Source organism: Macaca mulatta, chromosome 8 (assembly GCF_049350105.2).
Source record: "Macaca mulatta isolate MMU2019108-1 chromosome 8, T2T-MMU8v2.0, whole genome shotgun sequence".
Classification (NCBI taxonomy): Eukaryota; Metazoa; Chordata; class Mammalia; order Primates; family Cercopithecidae; genus Macaca; species Macaca mulatta.
Window position 1 is genome coordinate 151,085,694 of NC_133413.1, and position 17,944 is coordinate 151,103,637.

The following is a 17,944-nucleotide window of genomic DNA, read 5'->3' on the forward strand; positions in this document are numbered from 1 at the left end:
TTTTGTTTTTTGGAGACAGGGTCTCATTCAGTCACTTAGGCTGGAGTGCAATGGCGCGATCTTAGCTCACTGCGACACGGGTCTCCCAGGCTCAAGTGATCTTCCCATCTCAGCTTCCTAAGCAGCTGGGACTACAGGCATGTGCCAACATGCCCAGCTAATTTTTTTAATTTTTAAATTTTTTCATAGAGACGGGGTTTCACCATGTTGCCCAGGCTGGTCTCAAACTCCTGGGCTCAAGTAATCCTCTCACCTTGGCCTCCCAAAGTACTTATTACAGGCGTGAGCCACCGCACCTGGCCTCTTTTTGGGAGATTTGTTCTTTTTCTTTCTTTCTTTTTTTTTTTTTTTTGAGGCAGAGTTTGCTCTATTGCCCAAGCTGGAGTGCAGTGTCACTATCTCGCCTCACTGCAACCTCCCTCTCTGGGGTTCAAGCTATTCTCCTGCCTCAGTCTCCTGAGTAGCTGGGACTACAGGTGCATGCCACCACGCACGGCTAATTTTTTGTAATTTTAGTAAAGACCGTTTCACCATGTTGGCCAGGCTGGTCTCGAACTTCTAACCTCAGATGATCTTCCTGCCTTGGCCTCCCAAAGTGCTGGGATTACAGGCGTGAGCCACCGCACCTGGCCTGGGTGATTTGTTCTGATTTTGTAGCAGGACAAGGGGAATGGTCATAGAGCCCTATTCCTTCACTAGTCTATGAGCTCCATCAGGGCAGGGACTGCGTGTGTCATGCTCACCTCTACATTCCCAGAGTCTGGGCAGCATCAAGATTAGGATCGCTTATATATCTGCACCAATTCCAGTGCAAAGATGTGTAATGGCATAAGTACCAAAGTATAAAGGAAATGTACATCAATCTACCTTTATACATAAAACATGATGGTTTACCTGGAAAAATCTGTAGATAGGTGCTTATACAAATTTAGACATTAATTTGCAAGGCAAAATAATAAACATAGTTGTCTCCTAAAAGTCAAAACATCATTTTTCTTATTTCTTTAGACACAGTTTGGATTTCACAGATAGAAAATCAAATGGAGTTCCACAGAAATTTCTAGAAACTTACAGGCTTCTTGAAGAAATTTCTCTCTCACGCTGTCCGAAGTACAGTTTTTACATGTTTTAATTGCAACCGCCAAAGCTGGATTCTCCTGTGTTAGGGAAATTATAGAATCACACACACATGCAAAAAGGTTTGCTATATTAATCGATTCATGAAAAGCTGTCTGTTTTGCAACTATGTGGGTTATGGACCAGACAGAATCAGAAAGGCAAAATCTCAAGAATGAGAGGAATACTTAAAAACACTCAGTATAAAATCCCCTGAGAAAAACGGTCATGCATGTGAAACATTACAGCAATTCATTTATTCATTCATCTACAAACATGCATTGAAGATACACCATGTGGCTGGTACTATTATAAGTGCTTGGGATACACTGGTGAATAGCAGAGGCAGCAGTCCCTGTACCTGTCAAGCTTACACTCCAGTGAGGAACACAGAGAATAAATAAGGAATTAATTACATAGTATGTTAGAAGGTAACTGCGTTACAGAAAAGGGAGAGAGCAGATCAGGATATGGAGACAGGGATGGAGGCTGCTGTATGAGGTGCACCTCACTGAGCAGATGAGACAAGAGCAAAAAACTGAAGGAGGGAGGAGAGGGAGCTGGCTAAGGAACAGCAGGGAATAGTGCATAGTGTGCTTAAGGGACATGAGCAAGCCAGTGAGGCTGGCACAGAGGGTGGAAGGTAGGAGGGTGAAGATAACAGAGTCAGAGAGGAACAAAGGGGCCAGACCACACAGGGTCTTCAAGGCCAATAGAAAGATGTGGCTTTTACTCAAGTGAAATGGAGAGCGAAGGTAGGGTTTGGACATTGGAGTACCATGGCCTGACCCAAAATTTTGAAGGACCATTCTGCTGTGGTACTGAGAAATGGCTGCAGAGAGGCAAGTTCAGAGATACAGGGAGTTCTATGGGTGGCTACCAGAGTACCCCAGGTGACAGGTGATGGTGGCTTGGACAAACATGCTAGCAGTGGAGGTGGAGAGAAGGGCTGAGATTCTGGCTATACTCTGAAGCTAGGGCAAAGGTGGTTCATGATGCAGGTGTGAGAGAGTCAACTTCAGGTTTTTGACCAGAAAAACTGACAAGATGGAAGGGGAAGATCAGAAGCTCGGCTTGGGATGTAATAAGCTTGAGATGTCAGTAAGACAGCCAAGTCACACAGGTGAAGTGACCAGTAGGATACTGCCACTGGTGTTCAAGAGAGAAATCTGAACTGGACATAGAAATCCAGAAGTAGCCTAGCTCATCTGACTGGACGAAATCACCAAGAGAGATGAGAGAGGTCCAAGAACTGTGCTTTGAACCTCTTCAACATGAAGAGGTCAGGGAGAAGAGCGGAAAATGTCAAAGGAGACTGAGAAGGGATGACCAGGAAGGTAGGAGACAAACCAAGAAAATGTGTTGCTCTGAAAGCCAAAAAGTCATTATGTACATTTATTACTGTCTTTAACACCATTTTATATATTATAATTATACATAACACAGAGATAATATTGTCATTTACATAACTACTGTCTATTCTCCATCACTAAAATGTAAGTTTCAAGACAGCAAGTAACTTGCCTGTCCTCTGTGTCAAAAAATCCCCATTAGTATAGCTGATGCATATTATATGCTCAGTAAAGAATTGTAGAATTAATGTTATTAATATCTTTCTTTTAAATGCAGATGTTCATTAATATGTTAGATGTGTCATATTTTAAAAATACCTTAAATTGTGTTTTGTTTAACAAATTAGCTGTCGCATATTTTCAAAATACTTTAAGTACCTTTATTTATTTTAGACTTCACACTAGTTGTATACTATATGTTTCCAGGAAATAAAACATTTTCAAACAAGAGAAATTTGAATGGTAAGAGAACTGCCTCATCGGCTCAGGGACTGCAGTCCCTTTCTTCACCTCTGGAGGAGGCATGCCCATGTGCCAGATGCCTCAAGGAAGGGGTTCAGGTGGTAATGGTGACATGGCCCTTGGAGGACAGAGTAGTTGGCTCACACAGAATGTGAACAAGAGCTCAGAATATCTATCTACTAAATGTTTGAGTTTACAACCTTAGAATCAGTAACCATATCTGTGCTAAAATATAACCACTTTGCTTTGAATGAGTTAGTCTTGTCTTCCTTAATTAGACTATATACTTCTTTAGGACCATGACCATGAATTCTTTTTCCAGCTAAATATGGGGCTGGCGGCAAGTAACAGGTATACGAGAAAATCGTACGGTTGGTATACTGTATAATTGACAGAAAATGCCCATTCTATAGATGATCAGAGCAACAAAATCTTCCATAAGACCATAAAACCATCATCAATCCTGTCAACTAATCAAATACTCAGTAAATATGGTGCTTTATTAAGACAGTCTAAGGAAATGCAAACAAAATACTGCTCTTTAAAGACCTAGGGTTTCAAATGAATGCTAAGCATAAGATTTCATAGCTGGCAAATACACAAAATGCCACATACGAGCAGATCAAGAGGCTCAGCCATCAGTTTGGTGAATGGGACATGCGGCTAGCAGCCGCTAAAGCGGACAGCAGAGGTATGGGGAATGCTCAACTGTCAGAAGGGCCAGTTACAGAGATCAGACTGCTGGAGAACGGGTCAGTTCAAAGTAAGTAAGACCAGAACATGTGCAAAGGCTTTTTTCTAAAAACTAAAAAGTTACTAATCTGTAATTACTCGAAATAGATTTTTAAAATCTTCTGTAAAATACAGGCAATATTTAAGGAAGAGAGAAGTTTTTCATTGTTCAATGAAAATAGCACCCTGTGACCACTATGCCTAGACAAGAGATCCATGATTAGGCTCTGAATTAATAACAACTAGTAGACATTTAAAATATCTTAACAAATAAATCTAGAAAAAAGCTATTCTAGAATGAATTAAGAGAAAATTAGATTTAATAATGAATTTTAAGGCTGGGAATAATGATGAGAGAATGTGCAAGTGATCAGCAGGTGCCTGAAGAAAAGAAAATACAAGCCTGATAACCTTGCCTAATAAAGAAAAAAATATGTGCCAATCAGATAAACTTCATGTTTACTGACTCTCAGAATGAAGGTCAAAATTCTTACCCTCAAGGTTCACACAGCCCCACACATGCCCCCTGGTGGCTCTCCTAGCCTCCAAAAGGTTTCCTTTTGCCTTCCCCTTGTTTCCTATCCCTCTACTCTGCCGTCACACGGGCCTCCTGGTGGTGTCCTGTCCTGCCCTGCCTCATGGCCTTGGCACTGGCTGTTCCTTCTGCCTAGAACAGGCTTCCCCATGAGAATGCTCATGCTCCACTCTCTGTCTTACTGCAAAGCTCTGCTAACACATCTTGTCAGAATGTCTTTCTGACCATCCCATGTGGAACAGCATCTTGACCTCCCCTTGTCCATGCATTGTTTTTCTCAGACCCTCTTGGGATTTAGTGTATGTCTTTTTTGCCTGTCAACTTGTGCCTCAGGTAGAATTAAGTTATATCCCCCCTGCACCATCTAGAAACAGTAGCTGTCACAGAGCAGACAATGGTTACAAAATTGCTGAAATAATTAACTGAATCTTAAAGTACCCAATGGTAGGTCCTTGCCCATGAAATTTATGCCAAGTTACATTTTGACCAGTTATCAAGAATGCTTGATAAAATATTATTTGATTTTATAGAATACTAAAGAGTATGTTCTAGAAAAAGGATTTAAAATAGAAACTTACAGAAATGAACAGATTGCTTTGCACTATAAAATTAGACTCCCACATTAAAAACAAAACAAACATATACAATATACACAAGAAAGATATTTAACAGGCCGGGCATGGTGGCTCACATCTGTAATCCCAGCACACTGGGAGGCCGAGGCAGGTGGGTCACTTGAAGTCAGGAGTTCGAGACCAGCCTAGCAACATGGTGAAACCCCGTCTCTACTAAAAATACAAAAACTAGCTGGGTGTGATGGTGTGTGCCTGTAATACCAGCTACTCGGGAGGCTGAGGCAGGAGAATCACTTGAACCTGGGAGGCGGAGGTTGTAGTGATCAGAGATCACACCACTGCACTCCAGTCTGGGCAACAGCACAAGGCTCCGTCTCAAAAAAAAAAAAAAAAAAAGAAAAGAAAAAGAAAAAGATATTTAACAAAATGTGAATCCTCAGGGACTGGAATTCATTCAACAAACATTCAGTAAACATTAGATTATCGGCCGAGCGCGGTGGGTCACCTGAGGTCGGGAGTTCAAGACCAGCCTGAAGAACATGAAGAAACCCCATCTCTACTAAAAATACAAAACTAGCCCAGTGTGGTGGTGTATGCCTGTAATCCCAGCTACTTGGGAGGCTGAGGCAGGAGAATCGCTTGAACTCGGGAGGCAGAGGTTGCAGTGAGCTGAAATTGCACCACTGCACTCTAGCCTGGGCAACAAGAGCGAAACTCCGTCTCAAAACAAAACAAAACAAAACAAGGCTGGGCGTGGTAGCTCACGCCTGTAATCGCAGCACTTTGGGTGGATCACAAGGTCAAGAGATCGAGACCATCCTGGCTAACCTGTTGAAACCTCGTCTCTACTAAAAATACAAAAAATTAGCTGGGCGTGGTGGTGGGCACCTGTAGTCCCAGCTACTCAGGAGGCTGAGGCAGGAGAATGGCATGAACCTGGGAGGCAGAGCTTGCAGTGAGCCGTGATCGCGTCACTGCACTCCAGCCTGGGCGATAGAGCGAGACTCTGTCTCAAATAAATAAATAAATAAATAAATAAATAAATAAATAAATAAATAAATTTAGATTATGGCTATTTTAAAAAATCATCTTGTATTTTCACAACTAAAATGGATTACATATTTTAAAAGTGAATGAAATAAAGTCCACTTATCCTGCTATCAGCTGTGTGTAAGTCATGGTACTCTGGGAACTTTAGAATGCTTACCTATCAGGAATTGTAGAGATTATAGGAAGCTCAGAGATAATTTAGTTAAATTCCAGTAATGCAGTCACCTTATCTCCCCCCTTCTCAAACTGAGGCAGAGCCAGATCTAAATTTGTTTGTTGTTGTTTTTCCCACTAAATTTGGATCCATTGCTCCTTCTACTCCACTTTGCCTCTAAGTGCAGAGTTAAGAGAATGTGGAATATAGATAATACCCCATAGTTTAAAAAAATTGAAGGAGTAAAAACAGCTAAAATATATAATAAATCATACAATTTGATATAAGAACAAGAGTAAAGGCTTTCAAAACTGAACTTTAAAACACTGAACTAATTTGGTTAGTTTATTGGTGGCAATTATCTGTTACTTCTGATAAAAACCTTTTATAACTTTTGGGTTATAAAAGTAATGCTCAGAGCATCACTACTACACATGTAAAAGACACTTAAAAATGGGTAAACATGGAGTTACTGAGGAAAAAAATGGCGATTTGTAGTTTCCAAGCAGGAGTATAAAATGAGTTAATTTTCCCTGTTATTGTAACTTTATTAGAGCCATCTCTGTTCACCTGCTACTATTCTAGTTCAAAGACAGTTTCTTGAGCAAGCATGTCTGTCATGTGCCACAAAGTAACATTTTGGTCAATGATGGACCACATATACCACAGTGGTCTCATAAGAGTATAAAAAAGCTGAAAAATTCCTACTGCCTAGTGACATCATAGAAATCAAATTTCTTATGTGATCATGGTGATGCTGGTGTAAACAAACTTACTGTACTGCCAGTCATACAATAGTACATAAATTATGTATAGTGATTAATACATGATGATAATAAACGACTATGTTACAGGTTTGTGTATTTACTATACTTTTTCTTTTTCTCTAATATACTACACTTTTAATTGTTATCTTAGAGTGTACTCCTACTTATTTATTTTTTAGAGGCAGAGTCTCACTCTCTTGTCCAGGCTGGAGTGCAGTGGTGTGAACAAGACTTACTGCAGCCTTGACCTCCTGGACTCAAGTGATCTTCCCTCAGCCTCCCAAGTCGCTGAGACTACAGGTGTGAGCCACAAGGCCAGGTTAATTTTCAAATTTTTGTTTGAGACAGGGTCTTACTAAGTTGCCCAGGCTGGTCTTGAACTCCCGGGTTTGAGTCATCTTCCTGCCTCAGTCTTCAAAGTGCTGAGATTACAGTCATGAGCCACCACACCAGCCCCTTCTACTTATAAAACAAAACAAAACAAGAAGTAGTTAACTGTAAAACAGCCTCAAGCAGGGCCTTTTGCAGGTATCCAGAAGGAGGTGTTGCTACCCTAGGAGATGACATCTCCATGCACATTACTGCCGCTGAGGATCTTCTGGTGGGACAAGGTGTGGAGGCTGAAGACAGTGATGGGGATGATCTCGGCTCTGTGTAGGCCTAGCCTACTGTATGTGTTTGTATCTTAGTTAAGAAAAAAGTTTAAAAAATTTAAATAGAAAAAAGCTTAAAAGGTTCATGATGTAAAAAGGTTACAATAAGCTAAGGTTAATTTAATAAGAGTTTTTAAGATAAATTTAATGTAGCCAAAGTGTAGTGTTTATAGCCTATAGTAGTGTACAGTAATAATCTAGGCCTTCACATTCACTCACCAACTCACCCAGAGTAACTCCTAGTCCTGCAAGCTCCAATCATGGTAAGTGCCCTATATGAGTGTACCATTATTTTATACTTTATACCGTATTTTTACAGTATTTTCTATATTTAGATATACGAATACCACATGCTACAACTGCCCACAGTATTCAGTACAGTAACATGCCGTACAAGTTTGTAGCCTAGGAGCAACAGGCTATATTATATAGCCTAGACGTGTAGTAGGCTAGACCATCTAAGTGTGCATAAGTATACAATGTAATGTTTGCACAATCATGAAATCGCCTAAAGATGCATTTGTCAGAAAGTATCCCCATCATTACACATGGCACATGACTGTACTATTAGTCTAAAATGTTATTTAAAAAATCACCAATCTAATTTAAAAAGACATGCAATAACAAATGTTGGTGAAGATGTGGAGATTTGCACTCTTATACACTGCTGCTAGTAATATAAAATGGTACAGCTGTGTTGGAAATCATTTTGGCAGTTCATCGAAAAGTTAAACATTCCAGCCTGGGCAACATCATGGGACCCTGTCTCTAAAAAAAAATAAAATTAGCTGGGAATGATGGCACATACTTGTAGTCCCAGCTACTTGGTAGGTGGGAGGACCACTTGAGTCTGGGAGGTTGAGGCTGCAGAAAGCCATGCTTGTACCACTGTACTCCCTTGGTGACAGAGTAAGACCCTGTCCTAAAAAAAAAAAAAAGAAAGGAAGAAAAAGTTGGCTGGCTCAGTGGCTCATGCCTGCAATCCAGAAGTTGGAGACTAGCTTGGGAAATGTAGAGAGACGCTGTCTCTACAAAAAAAAATTAAATTAGCTATGTGTGGTGGCGCTTGCCTGTAGTCCTAGTTACAAGGGATGATAACTTGAGTCCAGAAACTTGAGGCCACGGTGAGCCATGATGGCGTCACTGCACTTCAGCCTGACTGACAGAGCAAGATCCTGTCTGTCTCTCTGTCTATCTCTCTCACACACACACATACACACACACAGAGAGTTAAACAATAGTTACCATATGATGAAGCAATTCCACTGACAGGCATATACAAAAGAGAACTAAAAACATATATCCAGGGCCAGGCACGATGGCTCACACCTGTAATCCCAGCACTTTGGGAGGCCGAGGCAGGCGGATCATGGGGCCAAGAGATCGAGACCATCCTGCCCAACATGGTGAAACCCCATCTCTACTAAAAATACAAAAATTAGCTGGGCGTGGTGGTGCATGCCTGTAGTCCCAACTGCTCAGGAGGCTGAGGCAGGAGAATCATTTGAACCCAGAAGGCGGAGGTTGCAGTGAGCCGAGAACACACCACTTCATTCAGCCTGGCGACAGAGCAAGACTCCGCCTCACCAAAAAAAAATATATATATATATTATATATATAATACATATAATATATTTTACATATATTATATATATTACATATATTATATATATATTTCCACGGAAAAACTCATATATGAATGTTCACAGAAACATTTCAATAGACAAAAAGTAGAAACAACCAAAATATTCATCAACTGATGAATGGATAAACAAAAGGTGGTATATATCTATACAAAAGAGTATTATTTGGCAATAAAAAGGAATGAAGTACTGACAAATACTGCAACACGGATGAACCTTAAAAACATTATGCTGAGTGAAAGAAGCCAATAATAAAAAACCCATAGTTTCATTTATACAAAATGTCCAGAATATACAAATCTATAGAGACAGAAAGTGGATGAGTGGCTGCCAGAGGCTGGGGAAGGGCGGAATGGGAATTAACTACTAACGGGTATAAAGTTTCTGAGGTGAAGAAAATGTTCCAATTGACTGTGGTGATAGCTGCACAACTTTGTGAATACACTGAAAAGCACTGAATTGTATACTTTAAAAGAGTGAACTTCATAGTAAGCAAATGATACCTCCATCAAGCTATTATTAAAGCAATCTTTTTTTTTCTTTTTTTTTGGGACGGAGTCTCGCTCCGTCACCCAGGCTGGAGTGCAGTGGCGCCATCTCCACTCACTGCAAGCTCCGCCACCTCCCGGGTTAATGCCATTCTCCTGCCTCAGCCTCCCTAGAAGCTGGGACTACAGGCGCCCGCCACTGCTCCCGGCTATTTTTTTTCTATTTTCAGTGGAGACTGGGTTTCACTGTGTTTGCCAGGATGGTCTCGATCTCCTGACCTCGTGATCCGCCCGCCTCAGCCTCCCAAAGTGCTGGGATTACAGGCATGAACCACCGCGTCCAGCCTAAAGCAATCTTTTTTAAAATTTATTGATCTCTTTTGGAGGGTAAACTGAGGCAAATCAACGTTCCTTTCTCAAAAATGCGGGTAAACTAGGTATACTGACTGTTTCTGACTCTCGTCTGATTTGCTAATTCCATCCAAAGAACAGTCACCTATAAAAACTATTACCAATGACAAAGGCTGAAAGAGTAAAATGAATAAAAAGCCCAGCCTTGTAGGAGCTATTGTTGCCACTTTTTGGTTTCTGACTATGCCAAGTATAAGTTGACATTTATGAAGAGCTTTATAAAAGACACCTGTAAATATTAATACCTAGAAGAACTAAGGACTCATAAAGACAAACAAAAGCAATTTAAACTTAAATAGTCAAAATTAATCTAGTTGTTTGGTAGTCTTAAAAGACTTACTGGACTCATATAAACGCCTTGATGTACATCTCCAAATTGGCCTTCTCCAATACATCGTCCAAGTTCTATTCTTTCTCTTTGAATCTCATAATCCCTGGCTGTAAAACAATTCACATATTAATACTTAAGTAAAATATTCCAAACGTAGAACTAACACTTGACATATTTCTTGATCATCCATAGTAAAAGTTTCATCTGTGGCACATCAATCTATGAAAATGCTTTAAACAGAGTGGAATTCTCTTAAACGATATTTTCACAGGAATTCACGTAATTAGTTATGGTATTAGAAACTACTGAAACAATGAGTTCTACTAAAGGTAGATATTTTTCATGTAGTTCCTAGGAGTTTTTAAATTTCTGATTTATTTTATATCTATTTGATAGTTTTCTAAATAATTGCTCCACTATTAAATTATATGCTTAATTATTAAGAACTATTAGTTTAGGTATTAATATATGAAGGCTATAAAAGCACAGTTATTTAAAGCAATTATTTTACAAATAACTACAGTTTGTAAATATGGAAGCAACATAAAATTATGTCATAAGTAAACTTTATGTTTTGAAAGTTTAAGAGTTTTCCACTTCATGATAATCCTAGCTCTATATTACTCATGGAGCTAAAAGAGTTTAAAGAGGTAGTTTCTTCAAACGAATTCAAAATTAGATGACTCAAAATCAAGGTAGGACATATCAACATTATAAATCATAAATACTTTATACTTTTGAGACAATGTGCCTCAAATTAATGTATTGTTATTGTAATTTATACCAAATAGATTATTCAGTAGGTTTTTGAGGCACATGGAAAGAAAATGCCCATTAGGAATGTAACAGATTCAATTATAACCCATTTAGCTACTTTGTATTTTGATTTATTTCAGGTAAGAAACTCATCTCTATAGGTTATCGCATATATGTTCCAGCAGTGTAATCACCAATGAAATACACCAAGAGCCAAATATTTTTACATGTTCTCCCTGGTTTATCAAATTATAAATACAGAACATTCAACCCAAAATTTAGATAGTTATTTCCCTCTTTAAAATCACTTTAGCTAGTAGTTCCATTGATTTAACAGTATGAGTAAACCAATGACAAATAGTTTAAAAATAAGTTAACCAAAAACTGAAACATCCCATATCACTCCATAGGTTGCAATTGCAAGCAAATGCAGTTAATTTAAAGGAATCCTGTTACCTTCATCTATTCCATAGCTTTCTGTATTGCAATTAAGAGAGAAAAAAATTGAAGACCTTGCTTAGAAATAACTAATAGCAATTAGGTTAACAACACAAACTTGAAGAGAATATTTCAATAATAATTTTAAAAATATTTTAAGCACAAATATGAATTTAAAAGAACTAAATACAAGTAAAAACTAAGTATCTTCAAGTTAACTCAATGTTAGTTAAACAATGCTTTAAAGTTCCTATAACTTATTTTTGTGGGGTATGGATGAAATCCATGTTGGACATTTACTGCTCAAGTATAAATAATAAATATAAAAATAAAAACTGGAGTACCTGCAGGAATGTACAAGTGACTATATGGCTAATCAAAAAAGTAAACAAGTGCTTTGATATTTTTTTTTCTTTCTTTTTTTTTTTTTTCTGAGACAGGGTCTCACTCTGTTGCTCAGGCCAAGTGCAGTGGTGCAATCAGGGCTCACTGCAGCCTCGACCTCACAGGCTCAAGCAATCCTCACACCTCAGCCTCCCGAGTAGCTGAAACAACAAGCACGTGCTACCACGTCCGCCTAATTTATTTTGTTTTTGGTAGAGACAGTATCTTGTTATGTTATCCAGGCTGGTAACGTACTCTTAGACTCAAATACTTCTCCTGCCTCTGTCTCCCAAAGTGCTGAGATTACAGATGTCAGTCACCATGCCAAAAAGTTAAACCTAAGTTTAAACAATTTTTCAAACTGATACTGGCAATCAAAATGTACACACAAGTTTCAGCTCTGGCCTCTTTCGAATAACTCTCTAGTCAAGAAGCTCTTGAAAGGGGACATGGGTCCACAGGGCACAATGCACACTTGAAAGGCAACACTGGGTTGTTTCTCTTCATTCTGGTAATGCTTCTTCAATGTATACAGAACACTCAAATAAGAATATTTACAAGAATATTTATACAACAGAATAAGGCACCTATAACATTTATTTTACAAATATATATAGCTCTACTAAAATCAGGACATTCAGATTTTGAATTAACTACTAAGACTTCTGAAGACTCTTTAAAAGGCAGGTTTAATTTTTTTTTTTAAACTCAAGCCAGTACTGTGTGGAACATTAAAAAAAAAAAAAAAGAAAAGAAAATTAAAAAATAATTTTTTTTATGCAAATGAAATTTCAAGAGCTTATCTAATTCAAGATCTGGAGACTACATACTCCAACATGAGACCTGGGGCTTCAAGACTTTCCTTAATCAACAAGTTGCATATCACAGAGAGAAGCAGAATCTTGACATTTCCAAGCTGTATGAAGGTCCTTTAAGAGTTCTGTTTCTCTCCCCACACTTCCCATCCCTGAGGTGTACAGACTGACGATGGTTAGAAGCTATTTGTATTGGTTAGTCAATGGCAACAAAGAATAAACAATTTCAAGGGGGAAACTGCAAATCTTTGAATATATGTGTGTAAATGTATGGGTATACGTGTGTGTATGTATGTGTATTATACATATATGTGTGTGTATATATATTGTGTGTGTATACATACACACATTCACATATATACTTAACCAATAATACTAATTTTCTACAGACAGAAAATACCCTAATCAATAAAGCTTCTATTACGATAGAGTCAGAAAACAAGATTACAAAAATCCTGTAACTAAAAATTATTACAGACATTTGAGTTTTAGGCTTCTGACCTTTGAGTGGGCATATGTAAGTAACATAGAATGGTAAAGGTTGAAAAGAATATTTCTGTTCAGCACCCAAGAAGTATTAAAAATGGCTCTAAAAAGAGAGTAAGTATCAGTAACTTTTAAATGCAAGGAGGTACCTGTCAAGTCTGAGCAAGAACAAAATCAGAAGTTTACTTACTTGAGGGCATGGTGTAAGTATCTTCTTCATCTATAATCTCAGCATAATCATCTGTTTCTGCAGGAAAAGAAACAAATATGTTGAAAGAGGATAAACAACTGACCTCCTGGTATTTCATATAATTAAAACAGGCAAAGTGATCTGCTTAAATCCTCCACCATGCTGAAATATTCTTAAAACACTATTACTCAAATTTTGCTCACACATGAGTCATTTATGGAAATAAAAGTGACATCATTGTCCAATACGTTATAATACACAGACTTGTTTATCGGAGAGCAAACAGGGCTAACACAGAAAGCCCTTGTAAAAAAAAGAAAGACATGAAACAACTATGTATATGCTTCAAATTAACCAAGCTACCAACCGCAAAGCTCTTCCTCAACTACACCAAATACATGTTTAAAACTACAGTTGTCTACTGGGCTTTCTCCAAGTAAGACCGGTATCTCCAAAACACAGTATCTGATTTTATTAACAATTAGACTTGACAGCATAATCTGAATGGAACCTTTAGAAAATAAATGGCAGCCTAATTTTTGAGATTAACTGTGCTAATTCATTCCATTTGCTCAGGGTTGAGAAATGCAACAGGAATTTGTTTCCTAACTTTCAAACTCAGATATTTTAGGCATTAATGTCAAAAGGGTAGATCTAAAAAGAAAAAAAGGAGAATAAGCAGCATATTAAAATGAAGTTTTCTGAGATCATGTCAAGAAGTTCCAAGGTATCTATCTACTCTTTTTGGGTAATACAACAACTTAAAAGTCCACCACTGTATTAATGGGAAATTTCAAAATACCCATCTGAAGAAAACAGTCATTCATGTGGGTAACAACTATACTGAAAAATCACTTCAGCCTTGTCTTTTTTCTTTTTCTGGAAAAAGGAAAATCTTTAGCTGCTCCATGTATAAGGATTTTAACTGCTGGGCCATTCTTGTGAGTCAGTAAAGCAGGGACAGTATTTTGTGATGCATCATTTCCAAGGAGCTCTATTTTGATATTTTGACCTAGCATCCTTGTTTAACACCAGAGAAACTAAAAGCTATAAGTTCTTTCTTCTGTGCTGCCTTATTACTGCATTCAGATATTAAAGGTATAGAATTCAAAGAAAATAGGCCGGGCGCGGTGGCTCAAGCCTGTAATCCCAGCACTTTGGGAGGCCGAGACGGGCGGATCACGAGGTCAGGAGATCGAGACCATCCTGGCTAACACGGTGAAACCCCGTCTCTACTAAAAAATACAAAAAACTAGCCGGGCGTGGTGGCGGGTGCCTGTAGTCCCAGCTACTCGGGAGGCTGAGGCAGGAGAATGGCGTCAACCCGGGAGGCGGAGCTTGCAGTGAGCTGAGATCCGGCCACTGCACTCCAGCCTGAACGGCAGAGCAAGACTCCGTCTCAAAAAAAAAAAAAAAAAAAAAAAAAAAAGAATTCAAAGAAAATAGAGAATATATATGGTTTACAGTCACTGGGAATCAATCATTCCACATCTATGGTAATGACTGAGATCAAATCTACAAGTGGAAGAATTCACTTCTTATTATATAATCATCATTAAAAGTGATTACAGCAAAAAAAAAGTTGGGGAAGCAGAATATAACACCAATAAATCAATTCTCTTTAAGACAGTTATTATTTGTAAACTATTCCTAAGTCCTATATGACAGGCAGACAATCTATATTATTCTTTTACATTTATAAGAATACTCAAAGTTTTAATAGACTCCAAATCATACATTCTTTTATTTCTGTATTTCTCCCTCTTAATCTGTTTTCAGCAAACACTAAGAACAGTAAATTGGCATCTGTAGGCCTATAGCTCTGCTTCTGTGTAAGATGGCTTATCAAAAGACCCTGTGAAAGAAAATTTGGGGATGGAAGGAAGCTGCTAACATACTTGCAACAAAAAGGACTAAGCGAGGGAGGAATCTACTCTAACAGCTAAGGCAACAGAAGCCACACAAATGGCCATTCACAATCATTTCTCTTTTGATTCCACAGTTTAACATGCTCAATTTTGTGATGCTCTCCTCAGAAAATGAATGAAACTAAAGCTGCCTTTCTACACAACAGCCCTGGCACCCTCACTGCTTCCTTTCATATAAAGCATGTGCTTTTAGAAGTAAAGCACATGAGTTGGCTCTGCTGCAGCAGGATTTTGGGAGAAAGAGCCACTCAAACTCTGCACCTCTGCTTCCCTTCCCAAGGCTGCCCTGTAACCCAAACTGCTGAAGAGTCTCTACAACTCTGCACGTAGCTCATGGCGTTACTAAGCAAATGTTTTGCACTTGTCACCACAAGTACCACAGCTTCATATGGCTGAAAAGGTTCATTAAAAGCCTGTTCAGAAACCCAAGTCTCTCAGGTGACAGGTTGTAAAATGCCTTAATGAAGAAGGGTATAAAGCTGCTGCTAACACCAGTGGCAGTGACCTCCAACTGAGGGCTTTACCATGCACCAAAGCTTATGTTGGCCTAGAGCCAATTCTGGGTTTAGCCACCTATTCAGAGATCTCTCCTCAAACTAATTTGCCCCCATCTCATTGTTCTTAATCATGTTCCCTGGCTCATTTTCCTCATTACCTAAAACAAACTGATATAATTTTGTTTCCTGTGAATTGTATGCCCACCTCTCCAGAATGGAACAGACACCAGAGTGGAACCTTCATGTATCTTGCTCAACACTGTGTCCTCAGCAGCTAAAGCAGTGCCTAGCACAGAGAAGGTCTCTCAAGAAACACATGCTAAACCAAAAGAATGAATGCAGTGCAGCAATCAGTAAAGGAACACTGTACCTCTAGGAAACTGAGGCAAAGGATTTAATCTGTGTGAGGCAGCACAGAAGTGAATGGCAGAGCTGCAAAACATGTGACAAAATACACAAGCCCATTTGGGGAAAAATGCTTGCGCTTTGGAAAGTCACTTCACCTGGCAATACTTCAGCTGTGCCCTCGTGGGTAAAACAGCATCATCCACCTTGTAGGGTTGTTATGAGGATTACAGGAGACACAACAGAAAGTGGAGATGTGCCCTGCACATAACAGATCATCAAGCAACAGTAGCTCTTCTTCTTGTTTTGCTGCTTCTGAAGGCTGTCTGAAAAGGACCTGGCAGTTGAGGATCTAGGATTCCCATGTGCTGATACTCTCAGCCAGTCTTTTTGGTTTGACAGCAGTCCTTCAGGGACTGTCTCATTTTATAAAATCCTCAGTAGAGATACCAACCTCTAAAATAATTGTGAAGGAGTAAAAATAAATAGGCTAATATGTATCAGGCGAGCACACATTGTTGAAAATATCATGTTGCATATATTTCAGTTAATTCATACAATCACAACAGAAAATCTGTAAATTTCGTTTTTTTTTTTGTTTGTTTGTTTTTTAGTTGTATGAATTGTATATAAAATCTTTGTGGATGTATCAAAGCTGTCTGGGAATTACTTATATTTGGGGTGCAGGTGTGTGTACTATGAGGTAATGTGAATAGAGAATTCATGGAGTAAAATCAGCAATGTTGCAGGTACATGATCTGCAAAAGTTTATAACCTTCTATATATGAGTTTTCAAATTGTAATACCTGGTGTATATTTCTAAGAATTCTTTTTTTGTTGTTTTTGAAGACAGGGTCTTGCTCTGTCGCCTAGGGTGGAGTACAGTGGTGCAATCTTGACTCACTGCAGCCTTTACCTCCTGGGCTCAAGTGATCCTCCCAAATAGCTGGGACTACAGGCATGCACCGCCATGCCTGCTAATTTTTTATATGTTTTGTAGAGATGGGGTTTGTCATGTTGCCCATGCTGGTCTCGAACTCCTGGGTTCAAGTGTAATCCCAGAATGCTGAGAATATAGGCAGGAGCACTTCACCCAGCCTTCCCAAGAATTCTTGACATTGATGTGGTTGTATTTTGCTTTTCTTTCCTGGCTTTTAGGATTGTGAGATAGTATTACATTGATATAATAGGTATTTTTACATACTCAAGGGCCCTAAAAAATTGGAGTCCAGCCTGAAACTTCTGGGCCCTCCACATGTTAGTGTAACATAGTTTAAGGAAAGTAGAAAAATTACCCCCCAAGGTTTAATTCAAAAAGTAAGGAAAATAAGAAGAAAAAAGGAAACAGGTTCAAAGGCCTGGGCACAAATGAAGCTAGATCTGCATTCTATATTTAATAATGACATTGACTACTAATCATATTATTGGGAGCTTACCATATACTAGATTCTGTTGTAAATAATTACATATATTGTCATTTAATCCTCAGCAAAATTCTTTGAGGTTGTACTATGATCACCATCCCTATTTCACAGGCAAAAAACTGTAGCATACAAAAACAGTTGGGCCACATTTGGTCCATGGGCCTTACTGACCAAGAATAAGTGACTAGCCTTACAGCTCAGCTTATTCACCTGTAAAATGGGTTAAATACACTTGCCCTGGCTAATTCATACTATTGAGAAATTCATAGGTGGGGAAAATACACGAAAATGTTTGCAGACATTTATCTAAAATTTGATGCTTACAGAGTAATCCTCACAACAACCACTTGAGACCTTTCCCAGATGAAGACCACCCAAGAGATAAAGCAATTTGCTCGTAATCCCTTAGCTA

General features: G+C 38.7%; 1 protein-coding gene across 48 annotated transcripts in view; it reads right to left on the bottom strand.

Moving 5' to 3' along the window:
- Nucleotides 1-17,944, bottom strand: part of PTK2 (protein tyrosine kinase 2) — a 357,319-nt gene that overhangs the window by 101,519 nt on the left and 237,856 nt on the right. For all 48 annotated transcript variants that reach the window (XR_013397442.1, XR_013397443.1, XM_077944113.1 and 45 more), the window contains 3 exons: nucleotides 13,339-13,395; nucleotides 10,279-10,376; nucleotides 1,073-1,157 (listed from right to left, as the gene is read on the bottom strand). Coding sequence is in view for 46 of the 48 variants with exons in the window: in XM_077944113.1 (XP_077800239.1) it covers nucleotides 1,073-1,157; nucleotides 10,279-10,376; nucleotides 13,339-13,395 (240 nt within the window). In the remaining 2 variants the exon portion in view is untranslated. The remainder of the gene's footprint in view (nucleotides 1-1,072; nucleotides 1,158-10,278; nucleotides 10,377-13,338; nucleotides 13,396-17,944) is intronic.